The following is a 24,657-nucleotide window of genomic DNA, read 5'->3' as shown; positions in this document are numbered from 1 at the left end:
TGAAAGTCTGCAGTTTAAACTCAACTATACGTTGTATTTTGCTGCCTGCATAAACGCCTTATACTGCTGTTTTTGAGGGGAGACCAGCCTCCATTTATAAATAGTCATGCTGATGTCAAAGTCAATGCAACATTTTAAGAGACTGTAAACATGCAAAACTATCATGTACACTTCAGACACTAGTGCAGAAATGAAAGAATTCAGCAAGTGTGGTGTTAGTTACAAGATCTCACAGAGTTTCATGTAGAAAAGCAAAATCAAACACAATGCAGTACAATTCATACGATGCAGTGGAAATGAGACATTATTGTCGCGGTATAAGTATAAAAGTATAAAACCTTTTTTAATGTTTATATGAGCAACTGATTTTTGGTTTAATTGAGAAAAAAATATGAAATGAGCCTTTAATATAGCTAGATAGATTGTGTATTAGTAGCTTTCTGCAGTGAAAGAAACAGGAGGTGGAACATTTTGAGTTGAGAACATTTCCAGCAGACTCCATCAGCAGCAGCAGGAGTCAGTGTGACTGGTTTCCAGTGGAAAGAACATGTTTCCCACTGTGACCAAACACACAGAGAACAAACTGTTTTACTGCTGTTTGTTCCCCGCAAGGAATGGAAACGAGTGCAGAACTGAGAGATCTGAAGCAGATAAACTGATAACACTTTCTTTAAGAGACGGTATTATTCCTATATATATATACACACACACACATATATATATATATATATATATATATATATATATATATGTGGAGTGACTGCTGCATTTCTATTGAGCTGAAGAAGGTAAAGCACAGAAAACTGGAGAAATTATAACCTTTTCCAAAAAGTTGAAGAAAAATAATAATTTATGTAATTTAACATTCAAGATCAATAAGCATTAAATAATACTGTAAAAAATAAAAATAAAAATAAAAATAAAAATAAAAATAAAAATAAAAATAAAAATAAAAATAATAAATAAATAAATAAATAAATAAATAAATAAATAAATAAATATGTTAAAAGCGTAAATGCGTTAAGAAATAATTGACTTTTTTTTTAACGCATTTACTCTTAATGTAGAAAAACAAGGAAAAGCTGTAAAAGAATACAGTAAATATGTGGATATTTTAACATTTTTATTTATTTATTTATTTTTACTTTTTTTTTTTTTTACATTAAATTTAAAGTTTTATTGTAAGAAAACAGAAAGTTGCCTTAATTTTACATTAAGTAATATGACGTGTATTTTTTTATATAGAATGCAGTGTAATTTAACATTTAGGGCCATTAAACAATAAAATAACACTGTAAAAAAAAATCCCTAATGTCTCATTATTTAATTTACAGATTTCAACTTCCATGATGGTAAATGTTTGTAATAAAAGCAATTTACCTAATTTTATGTCCTTTACGCTTAATGTAGAAAAACAAGAGAAACCCAGTAAAATAATACAGTAAATATGTGGAATATTACTTAAAAAAAAACAAAAAAAACAACTTTAATATGACTGTTTAATAACTTTTGTTGACAGACTTTAAAACCTTTTTCCAGAAAAGGCTGAAGAAAAACATAAATGAAAGCAAAATGCAATGATTTGCACTTTGTTTTTGGCTTTTATTCAACTGAATAAAGTACAGACAAGATATTTAATGTTCAAACTTTTGTTATTTTGTAAATATAGACTCTGAATGTGATGCATTCTGTTTTTATTAACTATGTTTTTATAACTTCTTTGGAATCAAGGTTTTACTAAAACTATCAACAATCAAGCAACTATTTTGATAGTCAATTGAGTCAATTAATCATTTTAGTAATTTTTCAAGCAAAACTTGTGAAACAAAGCTAAATATTCTCTGAATTCTAGATTTTTTGTGCTTTTCCTTATCACACATCATTGTTAAGTTAATATATTGATATTTTTTGACTCTTTGGTTGAACAGAACAAGATATTTGAAGATGCTACATTCAGCTCTGCTTTTTTTCGGACTGGCATTTGACAATTTTTTGGGTGTTTCACATGATAATAAATCTGCAGATTAATGAAAATAATCTTAAGGTACAGAGAAAACTACAAAATGTCAAAAGTTCTTGAAACCAAATCACAGCATGGATTTTTCTATGGTTTTCCTCAGTGTTTTGGTGTCTTAATGTGGTATTTTTGGTGGATTTTTGACCATTTTTGACCAATTCTGAACTAAAAAAAATCTACCTTTTCTTCTACACTGTAAAAAAAATCTGTTTAATTTACGGTAAAATACCGGCAGCTGTGGTTGCCAGAACTTCACCGTAAAAATTACAGTGAGTGGATTTTTTATTCTAAATTTAAATGTAAACATCAGCAAAAACTGTAATTTAGAGTATTCCTGTTATTTTTAGGGTAATTGTGTCATTCATTGACACATCATGGTATTTCTCCATAAATTTAGCATGAAAATGTTATATTTTTACAGCAAAACTGTGTGTTTCTTCCAGTTTATGGCAGAAAAAAGTAAAAGTTTTGTGCTATTCTTTGATTTGATTTTGATTTATTAAAAGTGTCTAATATGGTGATATACAATTTTTTTTTTTACGCCCTATTTCTGATGTATTTGACAGCGTTTTACTGTTATTTCTACAAAGATTTTTAACAGATTTACACACATTTGTGGAGAAGTTGCCCCTGGTCATGTGCAGTTATCAAACATAATAAAAGTTACTGTACGGCTTCTTGCATTGCATCACTTCCCTCCAAACACAACAAAAGGAAAATGCTTCCAGATGTTTCTAAAAATGTAAAACAAATCTATGATGTACCCGTATATAAGTTTCAGGATTCAACTTCTATTTTATGGTAAATACATGTAATACTAATAATTTAACTTTTTTATGACATTTATGTTCAATGTAGAAAAACAATAAAAATCCTATAAAATAATACAGGAAATTTCGGGGAAATACCTTATTTTTACTTAAATATAAGGTTTGGCAACTTTTTCTGACAGACTTTTTTACTGTTTTTACTGCTGTAATTTAACATTCAAGACGTATAATGTCCCCATACCTTTTTAAAAAAAAAAAAAAAAAGGCATATACTGTAAATACAGTAAAAATACAGTAAATTTCTGGAAAATAACTTTTTTGCCAGAATTAGTCTTTTTATATTGTTATAAATGTTATATTTTTTAAATATTTTATATAATATTTAACATTAAATTGAAAATTTTACTTTAAAGAAAAAACCCAAAACCCAGTCAGTTTTTTTTACACAGAATTCACTGTAATTTAACATTAAAGACCAATTGAATATATAAAAAACCCTTTAATGTCCCATTATATAAATTTACAAAATTTAATAATAATAATAATAATAATAATAATAATAATAATAATGTTTCTTACCTGAATTGGCTCCTGAGTCAGTCTCATCGGTCCCACACATTCTTCTGTAGCTGAAACCTGCAGAGAACAAATTAAACCAGGTGAGAATCACAAACCAAACACAGAAAAAAACACCAAAAAGAAGCCGAGAACACTTCTCACCATTTGACCATTCATGTCCAGCAGCATATCTGCTCTTAGTTTAAGCTCCCTGTCACTGTAAAGACTCCATGCAGCAGCAGTATGACAAGTTTTTCCTCCTAAAACAGCAAATATGTGTTCTTCTGCACTGCAGACGTGGATATTTACATGCAGTTTCAGCTCCACTGCAAACCTCTTTAGGAGGAATTAGCAGCCAGCCGCAGATTGAACTCACAGGTTTACTTGCATAATCCTGCTGCAGGAGCTTCACACACTGAGCTGTGTGTATATATATGTGTGTGTGTGTGTTTTCACAGCCGGCCGGGCGGCTCCTGCAGGCCTCTTAACCCCATGACGTCACTCTGCTGTGAATAAGCAACTCAGCTACATGTGTAACCTTCCTGCACACACGAGACACACAATGAATCAGCGTCTCGTACACTGTACAACACTAAAGACGGAAAAATAACTGTTAATAGCTGCAAGTTATTTTTATAGATGCATGTACAGATACAATACAGTAAATATCTGTATTAAAAAAAGAAATTAAATTAAAATAATAATTTTCCAGAAATTTACTGTATTATTTTACAGGGTTTTTCTGGCATAGAAAGTTACTTTTATTATTATTATTATTATTATTATTATTATTTATTTATTTATTTATTTTCATTATTAAAATTTGTAAATTGATATAATGGGACATTAAAGTTTTTTTATATATTTAATTGGTCTTTAATGTTAAATTACAGTGAATTCTGTGTAAAAAAACTGTCTGGGTTTTGGGTTTTTTCTTTAAAGTAAAATTTTCTATCTAATGTTAAATATTATATAAAATATTAAAATAATATATACGACTAAGTCTGGCAAAAAGTTATTTTCAAGAAATTTACTGTATTTTCTTCAAGAGTATATGCCATTTAAAAAAAAAAAAAGTATGGGGACATTATACGTCTTGAATGTTAAATTACAGCAGTAAAAACAGTAAAAAAGTCTGTCAGAAAAAGTTGCCAAACACCCTTATATTAAAGTAAAAATAAGGTATTTCCCCGAAATTTCCTGTATTATTTTATAGGGTTTTTATTGTTTTTCTACATTGAACGTAAATGTCATAAAAAGTTAAATTATTTGTATTACATGTATTAACCATAAAATAGAAGTTGAATCCTGAAACTGTAGAATAGTTTTCTTTTAATATGCTTCATTTTGACAGTTAGTGTAACGTTTTTGTACTTTTACTTTCCATTTCTGGAAAATAAATAATACATTTTATAGTTTTTTTTACTTAAATATGATTGTTAGTGGTGATAGATTTTTTTAGGATTTCTTTTTACATTTTTTACACACATTTTGCATTCAGCAATATGATATATATTTTTTGTATTTCACATAAAATTCACTTTATCTAACATTTAAGACCATTAAGCAATTAAATAAAATTGTAAAACAAATCTATGATGTACCCTTTATTATTTATTATTTTATGGTTAGTACATGTAATACAAATAATTTAACTTTTTTATGACATTTACGTTCAATTTAGAAAAACAATAAAAACCCTATAAAATAATACAGGACATTTCGGGGAAATACCTTATTTTTACTTAAATATAAGGGTAAGTGTTTGGCAACTTTTTCTGACAAACTTTTTTTTACTGTTTTTACTGTTGTAATTTAACATTCAAGACAATTAAGCAACTGAATAATACTGTAAAAATAATACTGTAAAAAGAAAAAGTTATAGGTATAATGTCCCCATACCTTTTTTTTTTTTAAACGGCATTTACTCTTGTAGAAAATACATTAAATTTCTGGAAAATAACTTTTTTTGCCAGACTTAGTCTTATATATTATTTTAATATTTTATATAATATTTAACATTAAATTGAAAATTTTACTTTAAAGAAAAAACCCAAAACCCAGACAGTTTTTTACACAGAATTCACTGTAATGTAATTAAATTAATTTTATTATTATTATTATTAATAATAATAATAATAATAATAATAATAATAAATGTAACTTTCTATGCCAGAAAAACCCTGTAAAATAATACAGTAAATTTCTGGAAAATTATTATTTTTTTATTTTTTATTTTTTTACAGTGTCCTGTGTCATAGCGTCATCCCCCGGGTTTAACCATCAGCTATATTTTGCAGCATTCTCTGTTCTGGTGACTAATTTGTTCTCATTGAGAGATCTTTGTTAGAAGATGTTGTTTTTGCTGCCGACATGTTCGTAATCACACACTCATAAACCACGAGATTAGATCAGATTAAGTCTCTTTCCACCTGGAGACAAACATCCATCATGTGTCCATAGAAGCAAAGAGGAGAGAGAAAGAAAGGTGGAGGAGGATCAGCTCATTCTAGCTGATAATTCATGATGAACACACTCAGAGTGAGTAAAGCGGTGAGGTGACACCAGCCGTGACTCAAACACACATCAGGATTATTAGTCAGCAGTAATTAGGCTTAAAGACAGACACACTTCAACCACAACCAGCCTCAGCTGGCCGCCAGCTAACCGCCAACAGACCGCCAACAGACCGCCAACGTCAGCAGCAGCTACGAGAGCTGCACGAGAGGAAAAAAGTCATTTTGCATAATATCTCTACATCTTTGTTGCTTTAGATTAAATAAGTAAATAAATTAAATGAAGCATTTGTGACAGCAAGTGTTGGAAACATGAAACTACAAACTCACGATGACAGAAAACCTTTTTCCTGCTATTTAGTAAACACATCACCCCTGATTCAGTGACATATTTTATGGATATATATATTTCTTATTATAATCAATACATAACAATAACAGAACAGAACACCTAATAAACTGCAAAATTAGCACAAATAGTGAATGTAATAACTGCAGGAAGGTTGTGCAAGAACAGTGTGATTTTGGAGCAGAAATTGTTGTTTTTTGATGAAATTAAATGAAATATTTTTGACCTCTTCCCAAGAAATGATTGTGACAATGTAATTAATTCTTGATAGATAAAGTGTATATCTTCTCAAAACTTTCATCACAATGAAAACAATTAACAGATCGTGTCTGAAAGCAAAATTATTCCAACTTTCTGGGCGAGCGAGTGCTGAAGGAAACAGTTCTGTCTAAGGCAGCTATTCTCAACCTTGGGGTCGGGACCCCAATTGGGGTCGCGAGATGATTTCTGGGGGTCGACCAATCATTTTGGAAGTCAGCTCTGTCTCCACTGTGTTAAAGTGTTCATGTGTTTTAGTCTTTTTGGTAATTTTGTATCTTTTTTTGGTAATTTTGTGTCTTTTTTTGGTCATTTTGTATCTTTTTTTGGTCATTTTGTGTCTTTTTTTGGTCATTTTGTGTCTTTTTTTGGTCATTTTCTGGTCAATTTGTGTCTTTTTTGGTAATTTTGTTTCCTTTTTCTGGTCATTTTGTGTCTTTTTTGGGGTATTTTTTTTTCTTTTTGGGATCATTTTGTGTCTTTTCTAGTCATTTTGTGTCTTTTCTGGTCATTTTGTGTCTTTTCTAGTCATTTTGTGTCTTTTCTGGTCATTTTGTGTCTTTTTTGGTCATTTTGTTTCCTTTTTTTGGTTATCTTTTTTGGGTGATCTGAACTGTGCGTGTGAGATTGTGTTCAGTGAGTGGGGGTCACTGACAACATGCATGTTAAATTGGGGGTCGCGACTCAAAAAGGTTGAGAACTACTGATCTAAGGTACACATCACATCACATCACAGCTGTTTGTCTCTGAGTGTACGAAGATGATTTGAAGTCTGAATTGTAACCACTTTTATCTTCGTCAGTGATCTCAGGGAGACAAAGAAATGAGGTCAATCAAGTCAGAGAAGGCCTGAGGAAGTGGCGGAAAGATCTGGTGTCTCTGTGTCGACTTGTGAGATAAAAACACTGAAGGGACTGAACCACTGAACCACAGTGACTAGAAGACGCTGTGACTGTGGTGGTTCTAACCAGGGGCCTCCAGGGGCCTCCAGGGGCCCCTGGCCCTGTGGAGAAGCCTTTGGCCCCTGCTGTGGCCCCTGTGTCAAATTAATAATAAAATGATCAATTTATAACGATGAACAATGGAGCAATTCTAACCTTTTTTTTGTTCAAACAATATCTCATTGAACACAAAAGGAACCCAGAATGTTACATTGTATAATAGTTTAACTCTCTGGAGTCTTAAAGGGATATTTAGTCCATTTTTGAATCCTTTTCATGTCTTTATGTGTGTTTGTACGTCATTTTGTGTCTTTTTTGGTCATTTGTGTCTTTTTTGTGTCTTTTTTTGGTAATTTTGTGTCTGTTGTTGTGTCTGTTTTAGTTATTTTCTGTCTGTTTTAGTTATTTTGTGTCTTTTTTTTTTGTCATTTTGTGTCTTTTTTGTCATTGGTGTCATTTATGTATATTTTTTGTGTCTGTTTTAGTTATTTTCTGTCTTTTTTTGGTCATTTTGTGTCTTTTTTTTGTCATTTTTATGTCTTCTGTGGGTTTTATTGTTTTGTTATTCTGTCTTCTCATTTTGTGTCTTTTTTGGTCATTTTGTGTATTTTTTTTGTAATTTTTATGTCTTTTTTGTCATTGGTGTCATTTATGTATCTTTTTTGTGTCTGTTTTAGTTATTTTCTGTCTTTTTTTGTCATTTTGTGTCTTTTTTTTGTCATTTTGTGTCTTTTTTGTCATTGGTGTCATTTATGTATCTTTTTTGTGTCTGTTTTAGTTATTTTCTGTCTTTTTTTGGTCATGTTGTGTCTTTTTTTTGTCATTTTTATGTCTTCTGTGGGTTTTATTTTTTTGTTATTCTGTCTTCTCATTTTGTGTCTTTTTTGGTCATTTTGTGTCTTTTTCAAGACATTCAAAGATTTTGAATGTCTTAAATATCATCTTTGCCATTTTTTCATGTGCTAATGTGCCCCTCTGATTAAACACTGGCCCCTCCTTGGCCCCCACAGTAAAACTGGTCTAGAACCACCACTGGCTGTGACTGTGGAGAGTCAGAGAGAGGGCGGGCTGCATGAGGACATAATCAGTGTAATATAAGAGTAATCATGTTTTGGTTGAGGAGGACGCGGCCAGATGTGAACCAGAACAGGAAGGAAGCAGCGGAGATGGAGACAGCTCAGTAATCTCTGCTGGAGGGAGATCAGTGAGAGTCTGACTGAGATGGAGGAAGTGTCGGGTCAACAAGACAACCTTCTGACCACGTCTCAACCTAAAAGCATATCCTCTCAACCATTTACTCTCTGCTGTCTTGTATTTCACTGCAATACACACGGTAAAAAATAATCTGTTAAATTTACGGTAAAATACCGGCAGCTGTGGTTGCCAGAACTTTACCGTAAAAATTGACATTGAAAAATAAAAACTAAAAAAATGTGATTTAATACAATTTATGAAGCATTTTATGGGTCCAAACACTACTTTTGTTCATGTCCCACAACTGTGGTCTCAATGTTGAGATACATAAAATGAGCCAATTCAATTAAAATATGACATTTTTTCAAATTAAATAGTTTCATATAAACATTACTCTACAGCATATTATTATTATTTTTTTTTTGCTTACTGATAATTTATGATTTTTTGCATCTAAATGTGCCTGTCCCACACTTCTGAGTCCTTACCGCAACACTGAACAAATTAAATAGTAAAAGTTTTTTCAAAGCAAAAAAAAGTCCAGTTGCTATGGAAACAGTAGTTAGCATGTGAGCTCATGCATGACCAGTTGGGGCCACCCACACTGTAAAAAATATTCTGTTTAATTTACGGTAAAATACCGGCAGCTGTGGTTGCCAGAACTTTACCGTAAAAAATACAGTGAGTGGGTTTTCTACTGTAAATTTAAATGTAAATATCAGCTAAATCTGTCATTTATACTGAAAAATCACTTGCCATTTTATCCTTATTGTGTCTCTTTTTGGTAATTTTGTGTCTCATTTGATAATTTTACGTATTTTTTTGGTCATTTTGTGTCTTTTTTTGATAATTTCATGTCTCTATTGGTCATTTTCTGTCTTTTTTTTGGTCATTTTGTGTCTTTTTAGATAGTTTTGTGTCTCTTTTGGTCATTTTGTGTCTTTTTTGATGGTTTTGTGTCTCTTGTGGTCGTTTTCTGTCTCTTTTTTTGGTCGTTTTGTGACTCTTTTGGTCATTTTAGGTCCTTTGTTGGGTCCTTTGGTCTGCTATTATTTTTAGGGTAGTTATGTCCTTGTGACCTTATGGTATTTCTCCATTCATTTTAAATGAAAAATCTAATATTTTTTACAGCAAAACTGTGTTTTCTAAAGTTTATGACAGAAAAAAGTAAAAGTTTTGTGCTATTCTTTGATTTACGGTAATTAAAAGTGTCTACTACGGTGATATTACATTTTTAATTTCACGCCCTATTTCTGATATAATTTGACAGTGTTTTACTGTAATTTCTACAAAAATATTTTACAGTGTATACAAGCTATAAGTCCTGCAGCTCTATGGAATCAGCAGAATCCACAAGTGGAATACGAATATGAAAACTTTATCATCCACTGAGTGTAAATTCCTCTTTGGTTTCACCATAAACATGTCTCAAAACAAACAGAATAAATAGTAAAACAATAAAGAAAAACATTCCAAGGATAGAAATATATAAAATAGCCTACAGCAATAACTGTACTTCACACATCACCCATTCAAGTACAAAATTTCATAAAAGTCATTAATTATCTTCTCAGCTTTACTTCTAATTAATTCTTCATAAAGAGCTCAAATGTTTCTGTGGTTTCCCTAAAATCTTAGAGGCCATGTTCACTATTTTCTGCAGTTTGTTTCTTCCTTTAATATTTAGGTTTCCGTACCACATGATCATATTAAATGATACAACTTGAAAATGTCTTTTGTGCAGAATAACACAGTTATGACATTAAAAAAAAGAAGAATAAAATGGGTTTTCACATATTCTACATATTGAACTATTTGCTTGCTTGCAGCATCTCCTGTCCTCTCCTCTCTGGTCTGTGTAAACAGATTTTCAGTGAATATTTGTTGCATGACAACAGAATCAATCAGGCTTCACAGTGTCTCTGAGGAGCAGAATTTAAACCTAAACTTTGAAAAAAACACGCTATATATAAGCGATAGACTATTTTTCTGGGGCAGTTTCCTAGTTCCTTCCATGTTTGAATAAAAATAGATTGCATCAAATTCATTTATATAGTTTTTGCTAACAGGCACATCTAGCTAGGGCTGCACAATTAATCAAATTTTAATCGTGATCACAATTTTGGGCGCCACGATTAAGGCGTTTTCACACCTGAAAGTTCGAACCAAGGTCCGTGTTCTGTTCCATTGTCTACATTTGGTCGGGTTGGTTTTGGTTTCACACTGCAAAAATAATAACGGACTTTACAAGACAATTCTACTGGACATGTCATCTCCCTGTGTACTTCTGCTTCACAGTGTCGCTGAGGAGTTTTTAAACCTAAACGTTGTAAAAAACACGCTAAATATAAGCGATAGACTATTTTTCTGGGGGTTTCCTAGTTTCTTCCATGTTTGACGGCACAAATGCGGCAAGAAAACAGGGTTAAAAACAGCAAAAAGGCACCTGGAGGCCAGTGACTTATTCAGTCCGTCTTTCAAACTTATTTCGAACCATTTTCCATCCTTCCTGGGACAGAGACGGACAGAATCTGTGGCTGAGATGACAGAGAGTATCATGTTTGCATCAGACCTGCAGCTGATAAACACTGCAGAGACGTTTGTCCCCAGAATGAACGCAGACTGGAACCTTTCGCTCTAAAGACAAAAGCCAGATGACAAAAATATTACAAAAAAATGTGATGTTCTGCAGTTATGAGGAGTCTTTTTCTATGATTTCTAAACAGTGTCAAGGACGTTTTGTTCGTGAGTTCAGAGATAATGATATCCTCAGGAAGTGTAAGTCACACTGAATCTAAAAATATGTGCATCATTTCTGTGTTCAGATGACTGAGCTGCGTGTCACAGCAGCTTCTGTTGCTGCAACTGTTGCCGGCTGCTCAGAGTCAAACTGTCCCGCTGCTCTCAGGACAGCAGCATGCCAATCAAGTTTCAAACTTTTAGAATAACTCAGAGAGAATTGAGTTCTCAATCTGCAAGCAGGAGCGAATCCAAAGTCCTGTTTCTGTATGGTGCAGGCACAGTTGTGCACAATGTTCACAGCTGCTGCTCCCTAAAAGTCGTACTAAACTTAAACTTAAATCCAAACCGAGCGGTGGAGACACTAACTGAGACACACTGAGACTTCTGCATTAGGTTTTTGCTCTTTAAAATGCACTGCAAAAAAAGAAAAGTTGGGTGAACTCAAAATTTCAAGGCAACAAACGTCAAAACAGTTTTAAGTTGGACAATTAAACTAAATATTTTAAGTTTTGTTTTCGAGTTTGCTCAACTCTGAATTCAGATTTTTGTCAACTCAACTGTAAGTTGTACTAACTTATAATTTTACATTGTAATAACTTTTAATCCTTACTTCTGCTAACTTCTGCAATGTGCTGAATTGGCACGATTGTAACGCTGCTATGAAATGTCAGCTAATGTTGTGACCACAATTTTGAGTTAGCATTGATACGCTAATGGCTACTCTTGTAGCTGTAACAAGCAGCGCCGCTAGCATCAGTTAGCCGCTAGCATCAGTTAGCCGCTAGCTTTCGCTAATGAATTTCACCTCTTTTTCCGCATTTCCCAACAAAGAAATAAGAGTTATCAGAACTATTGTCCCTTGTTGTGAACCCCAACTTAAAGATATAAGTAACAACAACTCACCAACTTGTTTTTGAGCAGACAACTGGCTTCCTTTGTTGTGCTAACTTACATTATTGCCCTAAATGCCAATAATTTATATTTCCAAGTTTTACCAACTTAAATCACTGTTTTAGGCCAAAAAATACAAGTTGGCTTTTTTGCAGTGTGTGTAACATGTTATTCTTCCAGGTTTCCATCTCTTTGGAACATGAATTTGTTTTTTGGTCATTCCTTTGTTTAGTCCATTCTCTGCTAGTTTGTTTAAAAAACCGTTCGAACCAGAAGTGAAGAGCGCATGATCAATATTCATTAAATGAAAAGGTTTTTCTTTACAACAAAAAAACAAAAAGTACCTTTGTAATGACTTGCATTTATTACCTTGTTTCGACAACCCTGATTCCCCAAAAAATGTGCGACATTGTGTAAAAGATGAATAAAAATAGATTGCATCAAATTAATTTTTATAGTTTTTGTTAACAGGCACATCTAGCTAGGGCTGCACAATTAATCAAATTTTAATTGTGATCACGTTTCTGGGCGCCACGATTAAATTAACCTGATCGACGGCGATATTTCCATTTTAAAATGCATCTCTCCTGCAGATCTAACCAAGCGAGATAGAATGCTAAGCAGGATGAGCTAACAGGCTAACAGTTAGCTCTGTAGCAGTACAGTGTGTATGTGCTAACAGGCTAACTGTTAGCTCTGTAGCAGTACAGTGTGTATGTGCTAACAGGCTAACAGTTAGCTCTGTAGCAGTACAGTGTGTATGTGCTAACAGGCTAACAGTTAGCTCTGTAGCAGTACAGTGTGTATGTGCTAACAGGCTAACAGTTAGCTCTGTAGCAGTACAGTGTGTATGTGCTAACAGGCTAACAGTTAGCTCTGTAGCAGTACAGTGTGTATGTGCTAACAGGCTAACAGTTAGCTCTGTAGCAGTACAGTGCGTATGTGCTAACAGGCTAACAGTTAGCTCTGTAGCAGTACAGTGTGTATGTGCTAACAGGCTAACAGTTAGCTCTGTAGCAGTACAGTGTGTATGTGCTAACAGGCTAACAGTTAGCTCTGTAGCAGTAAAGTGAGTGTGTGCTAACAGGCTAACAGTTAGCTCTGTAGCAGTACAGTGTGTATGTGCTGCTGCTGCAGGAGGTGTTAGCTTAGTGATCTCTATTTGTTTACAACAAGCACCAGACACTAAAAACTGTTCCTAGTGTTTGTTTAAAAGTAGTGCAATAAAAATACAGATGTAATGCTTTCCCTAACATAATGAATAATCGTGATTAATAATAATCCAAAGTATCGTGATTATCATTTTGGCCATAATGTTGCAGCCTTACATCTAGCATTAGGAAAATTAGTTAACAAGGACGTTCGTAAATAGTTTTTGAAGCAGTTTCACAAGATTTAAGATAACACTTTCTACGTTGCCAGATCTGGTCTTGGACAAGGTTAAATGTCTCCTGATTTGAAGACGTGTGTCCTGTGAAATTAATGCTCCAGTATTTAATGAAGCCACAGGAACTGAGTGGTCAGTGAATGTCTCCTCTTCACCTATCTCACTGTGGAAACTTCTGACTTAGATCTTTAACTAACTGACTGTATAAACTTTTCCTTCTGGACTCATTTCAGCTCATTCACTTGTCTTTGTTCTTGTGAATCACTTTGGAGCTCTGGCTTTGAGAGGTGCTGTATAAATAAACCTTTAATTTCTTGGGGCCCAGGTACATCATGTCATTGCGTCCACTGTATACACATCAGGACGGAGATTAAACACGGCTTTCAGTGTGGAGGCATCACTGCAGTTTACTCCTCAGAATGCACTCAACTTAACAAAGTTACGCTATGTTTAATGCATCTTTTTGAAGGTGTTTTCACTGTGATGTTAGATTGTGTTTACATTATGGCCGGAGAACAGAAAGACGTGTTTACGTGTTTGAGCCAACGTCTAATCGTTTCGAGTAAGTGACAAAGACTATTTCTCATCCAGACTCGACCTTGTGTGCGGGCTCTTACTTTGAAAGTCAGACTGTTTAGGAAATGATAGAGGATGACGTCATTGTGGTGGAGTTAAATCTTCTGATCCTACATGCATTAAGTCACTTTTCATCAGTTTCTGGAGCACAGTGAGATGTTATTGGATTTATCTTGTATATCAGCAGATAAACACAGAGCTCTCATCATATTATATTAGTCATGAGTGTGAGCAGCGGCAGGCCTTGGAGTTTACGTGGACCAGGGTCCTTGAAACGAGGCCTGGTCTTATCTGCGGTGCAGGTGGCCTTCTGGGGGCCCACATGGACCTGAGGTCAGCCTAGACCTGCACACTGACATCTTCCTGATCCGCTCAGGCTTCTTTCCACTGCATGAAGTCATCATACACTCACACTGCACTGCAAAAAAAAAAGCCAACTTGTATTTTTTGGCCTAAAACAGTGATTTAAGTTGGTAAAACTTGGAAATATAAATTATTGACATTTAGGGCAATAATGTAAGTTAGCACAACAAAGGAAGCCAGTTGTCTGCTCAAAAACAAGTTGGTGAGTTGTTGTTACTTATATCTTTAAGTTGGGGTTCACAACAAGGGACAATAGTTCTGATAACTCTTATTTCTTTGTTGGGAAATTAGGTCATTAGCGAAAGCTAGCGGCTAACTGATGCTAGCGGCTAACTGAAGCTTGCGGCTAACTGATGCTAGCGGCTAACTGATGCTAGCAGCTAACGGATGCTAGCGGCGCTGCTTGTTACAGCTACAAGAGTAGCCATTAGCGTATCAATGCTAACTCAAAATTGTGGTCGCAACATTAGCTGACATTTCATAGCAGCGTTACAATCGTGCCAATTCAGCACATTGCAGAAGTTAGCAGAAGTAAGGATTAAAAGTTATTACAATGTAAAATTATAAGTTAGTACAACTTGATTTTTTGTTGATTTCATGTTGATTTTATGATTTTACGATTTTTTGTTTTTATTTGTATACATGCATATTTTATTTTGTGCGGGCAGTACATTTTACATTTTATTTTATTTATTTTTATCCCATTTTTAATTTATTTTATCTTATTGCATCTTACTGTTCTATTGTTTACTACATCTCTTTGTATTGTGTTATGTATTTATTGTTTGTGCAGCACTTTGGAAACCTTGTGTTTGATAAAATTGTGCTATATAAATAAAGTGGATTGGACTGAACTCACAGTTGAGTTGACAAAAATCTGAATTCAGAGTTGAGGAAACTTGTTTGTTGCCTTGAAATTTTGAGTTCACCCAACTTTTCTTTTTTTTGCAGTGTGATCAACTGATATTGTGACGTTTGTTAACCTCGTCTTGTGAGCAGCTTCTTGGCTGCAACCTTCAAATTTGATGTTCACGCTCCCAATAATAGCTCTCTGTAGAGGACACAGAAGTTCACTAAATCCTCTTTTTTTTACCATGTTTTTTTACATTCACGGTTGAAAATAAGTAAACATTTCCAGTGCAACTGAGCTCCTACACTGTCAAAAAAAAACCAATACAAAAAACTTTATTTACCATTAATTTACTGTATTATTTTTTTCTTCTTCTTGTTTTTCTACATTAAGAGCAAATGTCATAAAAAAGTAAATAACTTTTGTAACAAATAAGATTATTTTAATTATAATTATTATTTATCATATATTGAAATCTGTAAATTAAAAATAATGGGACATTTTAATTTTTTTTATAATATTCAATTTGTCTTGAATGTTAAATTACAGTGAATTCTGTGTAATATATATATATATATATATATATATATATATATATATATATATATATAAATGAATGAAAAAAAAGTAATTATAAAATGTGCAAATGCCCAAAAAATATATTGTTCTTTTATTAAAAATATCGACCATAAAATTGAAGTAGAAATCTGTAAATAAATACATAAATAAATAAAATTAATGTATATATAATACATTTTTTTTAACACTATTGAATGTTAAATCACAGTGAATTTTATGTAAAAAATAAAAAAAATACACATCATATTGTTGAATGTAAAAAAAGGCAGCTTTCAGTTGTTTACAGTACAACTTTAAATTTAATGTAAAAAAAGTAAAAAAAGATAAATTATTGTAAAATAAATGGTAAAAAGTCTGGCAGCAAAATATTGGAAATAATAAAAACAGAGAAAGAAAGAAATAGTGTAATGATGTACATATATATATATATGTATATATATTTTATTATATTTTTAGATATAATAATAATAATAATAATAATAATAATAATAATTTCAAGAAAGATTAAAATAAAATAAATAAATAAAATAAAAGGAAACTATAAATATATAATACAAAATATTTATGCAATTTGACATTGGGAGTTTTTCTCCAACTGTGTTGTGTGAATCTGAGTTGGAATTTTCCCAAAATAAAGTCCTGCACCATCTAAAAACGTCTCATGTGGTTAAATCCTAATGTACTCCTATTGGGTGAGAAATCAGAGCTCAGAAACATGACTGAGGAACTTGTCTGCATGTAAACAGTCGTCCCAGTCCAACATTCAAACTATTTTCCACTTCGCAGCCTGGAGACATTCCTGCTCTCACACCCTCTTACATCTACTCTGACTGTGTCCACAACAGATAACTCTGACAAAACACTCAAACACTGAAACAAAACCAGCAGAATCTCTCAATCATAAATGTTGTTGACCAGTTTATGCTCAACAACATGTTTCATGTTATTGAGCTGTCACTCAAAATATAAGACTGAGTGTAAGTAGTTTAAACAGCTGGATTTAGTTTAAGAGACCAACTTTAACCCTTTATCAGGCAAAGAACTATATTTGCTAACTTCAGGTAATATTTCAAGAAAAAAGTTGCAAATTTACTAGATTAAAGTGGCAAATCTACAAGAAAAAAGTCGCAGATTTAAGAGATTTAAAGTGGGAAATCTGCGAGAAAAAAGTCGCAGATTTACGAGAAAAAAGTGGAAAAAAAGCAACTTTTTTCTCCCAGATTCACCACTTTAACCCTTAATAGGACACTCATTGAAATACTTGCAAATTCCAAATTTCAACCCTAGAGATTATTGGAGGATATTACATACAGCCAGAATGTGGCAGAAAAAACTTTACTAGATTAAAGTGGCAAATCTACAAGAAAAAAATGCGCAGATTTATGAGATTTAAAGTGGAGAATCTGAGAAAAAAAAAGTTACTTTTTTCCACTTTTTTCTCATAAATCTGCGACTTTTTTCGCGCAGATTTGCCACTTTAAATCTCTTAAATCTGCAACTTTTTTTCTTGTAGATTTGCCACTTTAATCTAGTAAATTTGCAACTTTTTTCTCAAAATATTACCTGAAGTTACCAAATATAGTTCTTTGCCTGATAAAGGGTTAAACACATATGAAATAACAAGCAGCAACAGTTATTGGTAAATCAACAAAAGTGAATTGTTCTCTGTTCACACCAAAATAGATTTAAATGAATTCACTTTGAACAGCAATTAAACTATCTTTAGTGTGAAAACCTCTCAGCTCAGCAAGAAAGAAGATGATATGAAAAAGATAAGTTTTTGAATTTTTTTGGCTTATAGATCCACATCATAAACTGTATAAAGAATGGATGATGCGTCTCCACTTCCTCCCACGATACAAAAGTGAAGCAAACGTAAAAACAAACCTGTTGTTTTTACGGTAAAAAAACCAGCAGCTGTGGTTGCCAGAACTTTACCGTAATAAATACGGTGCAACTTTTTGTAATATTACGGTAAAATTGTATTAGCACTGTTGATTTCCCGTTTAAGATGCCATTTTAGTCCATATTTTAGTTCAAAAATAAAAAAGTTTTTCCATCAAAAGAAACGCTGCTCTGCCATATAATTGACAAGAAACACTTTATAAATGCCAGATTTACCATTAAATATTACAGTATATTTCTGTTGGAGATATGGTGTTTAGTACATTTAACAAGAAAAACATTTCTTCATCATTTTTTAAAGAAAAACCTTTAAAAAGAAATGCTAAAATGACGGCTTGTATATATATTACAGTATATTTTTTGCACGACAAACATGGTGCCAGTGTATTTTAGAGTGGAGTAATGTATTTTTTTTTTTTTTTATGTAAAAAATACTGTTTTGGCTGATATATACATTTACGATGTTTTATTGTTACTGAAACTGAATTAACTCATTTATCATTTTACGTCTTTTACTGTCATGGTTTAGCAGTTTTTCACCGTAAAATCTACAGACATTTTTTACAGTGTGGTTATTTAAAAAAAAACAAAAAAATTCCCAACTGTGTTTTAGGTCAGGTTGAAGATTTTCAGTCAAATGCACAAATGCAACATTTAGTGTAATGAACCCTGTTTGCATCAACACCTGAACATGTTTCTGTTCTCAGACAGCACAAGGAACACTTACATCATGTTCTGTACATAATGTCACTGATGTGTGCAAACAAGATCAATAATATGAGTTTCTGTGTGTTGAGAATAATGATGTAAGTGTCTGAGATAATGTGAAGCCTGTACTGTTATAGAGCATCACCAAGAATACAGGCTTTGTGAACAATCAGTCTTGGTACGAACCAGAATTAAATGTGGAGGGAGATGCAAAACATAAGTGATCTAAGATCAGAACGCTGGTTTTCCTTTCAGGACTAATGTGCTAGAATCAACATGTTCCCTCAGGAGTTTGTCACTGTTAGTTTCTATCCTGAGACCTGTACATGCTCCTGCTCATGCTCATGCTTTTTATTTTGGTCTTTTCTTCTGCTATTTATTGCTGAACCTGCAGTATTTGGTTTTACATCCAGGCCCCGTTCACACCAGGACGCTTGCGGGTAAAAACGACAAAATATTTTATGTGAAGTGCCTTTCGTTTAGACGGTGACGGCGTTTTTGGGGCTTAAAAACGCAAAAAACTGACACCAGCCTCCAAAGTGTAAAAGTGTAATCCTCTCCTCCGTAGCGTGTCGTCTACACTGACAAGACACAAAACTCTGATCTGATCTGCTCACGTCACGTATGTGTTTACGTCACATACATGCTCCAGGACAGGAAATAAAGAAACGTGGGATTATTTCCATGGTGGGACCTTCAAGCTGCTCTGGCAGCTCTAATAAACTTACAGGAGTCTTTCCACCAAATGTCCAGGATATGTACAGATAGTATTAGTGAACAGAGAAGGATCTGGAATTACCTCCATCACATTCTGGATGCAGCGATTGGTGGGAGGAGCCAGACGGCTGTGAACGAGACCTGGGAGATCTAGTGATGGAGGAGAACTTTGTGGAAGGAGTAGCTGATGGAAATGTGTGGCGTGAAAACTTCCGCATGCCCAAAGATGCTCTTATGGCTTTAAGTGATGCCGCCTGGCTGCATACCCAATCACATTCACACACTTTTGCGTCACCGTATGCAGCAGATTTCCTCCTGAAAACGCTCGTCTAAACGAGGAATAAAAAGTGAAGACGCGACGCCACTTTTGCGTCTTCTGTTCAGACCGTCACCATGGAAACGGAGCCTCAATCAGTCCTAAGATTGGTCCGTTCTCAAGCATGAAAAAAATGCATCCAGGTAAAAAACCTTCTCAAACTACCGCACAACAGACACTAAAATGTGTCGAGACAATGCAGTAACTGAGTCTTGATTCAGATCTGATCAGTGCTGCCTCGTTTAACAGATTGATCCTAACTGCATGAGTTTCACCAGACTGTTCAGGGCCTGATCTGCTAGAAATCGTTCTGAAAGCCAGAAGGACCAAAGTCATGTGCCAGAGCAAATAAAACATGAGCTCTGCAGATTTGACTGGTTGATCGGCTAAGTTAACAAAATACTGTTAAATCTTTAAGAGACTCTGTACTGCCAAACAACCTACTTAACCCCAAAGAACTATATTTAGTAACTTCAGGTAATATTTCGCAAAAAAGTTGCAAATTTACTAGATTAAAGTGGCAAATCTACAAGAAAAAAAGTTGCAGATTTAAGAGATTTAGAGTGGCAAATCTGCGCGAAAAAAGTCGCAGATTTACGAGAAAAAGGTGGAAAAAAAGCAACTCTTTTTCCCCAGATTCACCACTTTAACCCTTAATAGGACACTCATTGAAATACTTGCAAATTCCAAATTTCAACCCTAGAGAATATTGGAGGATATTACAGACTGTCAGAATGTGTAAAAAAAAACATACGAAAATAACATTTTGAGAAAAAAGTTTACAATATTAAAGTGGCAAATCTACGAGAAAAAAATGTGTAGATTTATGAGATTTAAAGTGGTGAATCTGGGAGAAAAAAGTTGCTTTTTTCCCACTTTTTTCTCATAAATCTGCGACTTTTTTCGTAAAACTTCTACGTGCATTTTCGAAAGTCAAGCTTTTCTCATGCAAATCTTCAAAATGTGCAGAGAAATAAGTTGATGAAACCACAACTACTGTCACTTTACATTACTACATTACAGACAAATGTCATGTGATTACAGTTGTGTTACTTTGCTGACCTGCAACATTTATCTAGTCCTGCATACTGTTATCATTCTGTTTCTATAGAGCCTGAAGTCACTTTCTACTGTCTGTTGTCAGGTCTGAAGAGATTATTCCTGTTTAAAAACACAGAAGCTGTATTGTGGACGACCACTGAACTTTTGTGCGTCTAATCCAGAGAGGAGGCTGTGAAAAGTGCTGATTCTTCTGCTGCTGTATGATTCTAATACGTCAGAGAGTGTGAGACGCCCTGAGGGACACCAGCATCCTTCACACACACACACACACACACACACACACACACACACACACACACACACACACACACGAGCATGATCAACACCACGGCAGATTATTAAGATCCTGCAGGGAAAAGCAGATGGTGTAAATAATAAATGGCATCATTGATCCTCTCTCAGCTCTCGGACACAGAGAGGAAACTAACTGAGGAACAGCTGACAAACCAGCACACACACACACACACACACACACACACACACACTCTTGTACTTCTATCTTTGTGAGGACCCTCATTGGAACAGTGAATTCCCTTGCAAGGTTATACAAGTTTTGGTTTTTTCATTAGTTTTAGTCTCAATTTTGTTGTGATTTTTTGTTTTCAAATTCAGTTAGTTTAAATGAGTTTTTAGAGTGAGTTTGCTAGTTTTAGTTTAGTTTTTATTAGTTGTAGTTTTTTGTAATGGGGTATTTGTTGGGTGGGAGATTAAAAGAGGTCACAGTAAATTTTGCCTTTATTTCCTTTGTTTTATCCATCTTCATTATGTATGAAAAAAGTTGACAAAGACAAAAACGAAGGACATTTTCACTATAATTTTAGTTAGTTTTGTAACCACACAATACAGTTTCAGTTAATTATCATTATCATGTAACCTTTAACCCTTAAAACAAAGTCTGAAATCTAAAAAAAGCCTTTAAAGGAGTGAGGACCGGCTGAAATGTCCTCACTTTGCAAAAATGTCCTCACTCTGTTGGTTAAAAACGTGTCCCGGTCCTCATTATGTAGGAAGTACAAGAACACACACACACACACACACACACAAACACACACTAGTAAACTATTGAAAAACCCCACAAATGTCAAATAATGCCAAACCAAATGTCCAAAAAGTAAAGTTTACCAAAATGAGTTTCAATCATCATATGCAACTTTTATTTTGAAAATCCGGGAGTGAATAGGTTAAAGTATTGTGCGGGGTCTGATGACATGATCATCTGCTCCACTACTTCTTATGAAAACACAGCGATATCCTCTGGGGCTCGATCATAAATATGAAGAAGAATCTGTTCACATGCTCCCTCAGCAGAGATCCATCAGAGAGTAAAAACACACAAATAATATGACAAGACGCGTACACAACTACACAAGCTCTTATTCTCTAATCACACATTCATCTGTGTCATTCTCAGTTTTCACACAGACTTATTAAGTTTGGTTAAGAGCATCTCACTTTATTTATTCTGTGTGAAAGTTCATTATTGGCTTTCTCTTCATAATTTTGACTCAATTATTTTAGATTTATTAGACATATTGACAGGAATCAGGTTGTAGTCTACGTCAGTAGTTCTCAACCTTTTTGAGTCACGACCCCCAATTTAACATGCATGTTGTCCGCGACCCCCGCTCACTGAACACAATCTCACACACACAGTTCAGATCACCCAAAAAAGAAACAAAATGACCAAAAAAAGGAAACAAAATGACCAAAAAAGACTCAAAATGACCAAAAAAAGACACAAAATGACCAAAAAAGACACAAAATGACCCAAAAAAGAAACAAAATGACCAAAAAAAGGAAACAAAATGACCAAAAAAGATTCAAAATTACCACAACATGACCAAAAAAGACTCAAAATGACCAAAAAAAGACACAAAATGACCAAAAAAGACACAAAATGACCCAAAAAAGAAACAAAATGACCAAAAAAAGGAAACAAAATGACCAAAAAAGACTCAAAATGACCACAACATGACCAAAAAAGACTCAAAATGACCAAAAAAAGACACAAAATGACCAAAAAAGACACAAAATTACCCAAAAAATACACAAAATTACCCAAAAAAGAAACAAAATGACCAAAAGAAGGAAACAAAATGACCAAAAAAGACTCAAAATTACCCCAAAAAGACACAAAATGACCCAAAAAAGACTCAAAATGACCAAAAAAAGACACAAAATGACCAAAAAAGGACACAAAATTACCAAAAAAAGACATTAAATGACCAAAAAGACTAAAACACATTAACACATGAACACTTTAACACAGTGGAGACAGAGCTGACTTCCAAAATGATTTGGCGACCCCCAGAAATCATCTCACGACCCCAATTGGGGTCCCGACCCCAAGGTTGAGAATAGCTGGTCTACGTTACTGCTTAAAAAGTGACTTTATTCTCCACATTTCAACTTTTTTCTCAATGTATTTCAACTTTATTCTCATAATTTCAAGGTTTCAAACTGGAATTTTTTGCTTAGGCTGCTGCCCCTGCGACCCGGCCCCGGATAAGCAGATGAAAATGGATGGCTGGATGGAATATAACATTATATATGAACTTTATTCTAATCATTTCGAGTTTTTCCACAAAGTGCATAATTAATTTCCTCCCCTCCTCATTATTTCTTTCTCCTCTTCCTTTGTGATCACAAACAGGAGACCTTAACCCATAGGAACCTATGGTGACACCCGTGTATCAAACACTTTAAATCTTCTATAATCTCCCATATTCAGCTTTATGCTTCACATCAACTCATTAAATCCCTAAGTTTTTAAGACGTTTACTGTGTGACTGGAAACAGAAATGTAAAAGTAGCTAATTTTAAAAAGCTTATTTTTTGTTTAGTTTAAAGGTTTAAAGTTTAAACCCATTTAACAATTATAATCCGTTAATAGTTGTGTCCTGTGTTGCATTTAACTTGTTCTGACCATATTTACTGAACAAATTAAAGTCACAATTTTGATATATGTTGTGGAGATGCAAAATAAAAAGGCAAATTTGTGTCTCTGTACGCAGAAAATGTGTCTATTTTTTTTCTATTTTAAAATAAAAAAATATCATAAACATAAATACCATAAACGCCAATTGTAACGTATATATGTCACATCAAAGATATTTGACATTTAGGGGTAGTATTTTTTTTTTAAAAACATCAGAAATGTGTTCTATGTGGTCCACTTATAGAACACATCCTTTAAGGAGAACTGGCTCTGGGTTCTTATGGGTTAAGATGAGAGTTTTGGAAAATTTGTAGTTAAATAATTCAACTTCAACATAATAACTGCAATGAGCATACTGGTTTGTTTTTTAGGTTGTTAGCTTGTTAGTTGTAATAAAGGGAATTAAAGGGAAGAAACAACACTGCAAAAAAGAAAAGTTGGGTGAACTCAACATTTCAAGGCAACAAACTTCGATAAAATTTTAAGTTGGACAATTAAACAAAATATTTTAAGTTTTGTTTTTGAGTTTGCTCAACTCTGAATTCTGATTTTTTATCTTATAATTTTACATTGTAATAACTTTTAATCCTTACTTCTGCTAACTTCTGCAATGTGCTGAATTGGCACGATTGTAACGCTGCTATGAAATGTCAGCTAATGTTGCGACCACAATTTTGAGTTAGCATTGATACGCTAATGGCTACTCTTGTAGCTGTAACAAGCAGCGCCGCTAGCATCAGTTAGCCGCTAGCATCAGTTAGCCGCTAGCTTTTGCTAATGGATTTCACCACTTTCCTGCATTTCCCAACAAAGAAATAAGAGTTATCAGAACTATTGTCCCTTGTTGTGAACCCCAACTTAAAGATATAAGTAACAACAACTCACCAACTTGTTTTTGAGCAGACAACTGGCTTCCTTTGTTGTGCTAACTTACATTATTGCCCTAAATGTCAATCATTTATATTTCCAAGTTTTACCAAATTAAATCACTGTTTTAGGTAAAAAAAATACAAGTTGGCT

General features: G+C 33.7%; 1 protein-coding gene across 1 annotated transcript in view; it reads right to left on the bottom strand.

Annotated features, from left to right (window-relative positions):
• Nucleotides 1–24,657, bottom strand: part of pde8b (phosphodiesterase 8B) — an 87,135-nt gene that overhangs the window by 56,668 nt on the left and 5,810 nt on the right. The window contains exon 2 of the mRNA XM_059358082.1: nt 3,367–3,423. Coding sequence (XP_059214065.1) covers nt 3,367–3,423 — 57 coding nt within the window. The remainder of the gene's footprint in view (nt 1–3,366; nt 3,424–24,657) is intronic.

The sequence above is a fragment of the Centropristis striata genome, chromosome 19, assembly GCF_030273125.1.
Source record: "Centropristis striata isolate RG_2023a ecotype Rhode Island chromosome 19, C.striata_1.0, whole genome shotgun sequence".
Taxonomy (NCBI): Eukaryota; Metazoa; Chordata; class Actinopteri; order Perciformes; family Serranidae; genus Centropristis; species Centropristis striata.
Note: the sequence above shows the minus strand (reverse complement) of the source record. Positions and strands in the feature narration are given on the sequence as shown.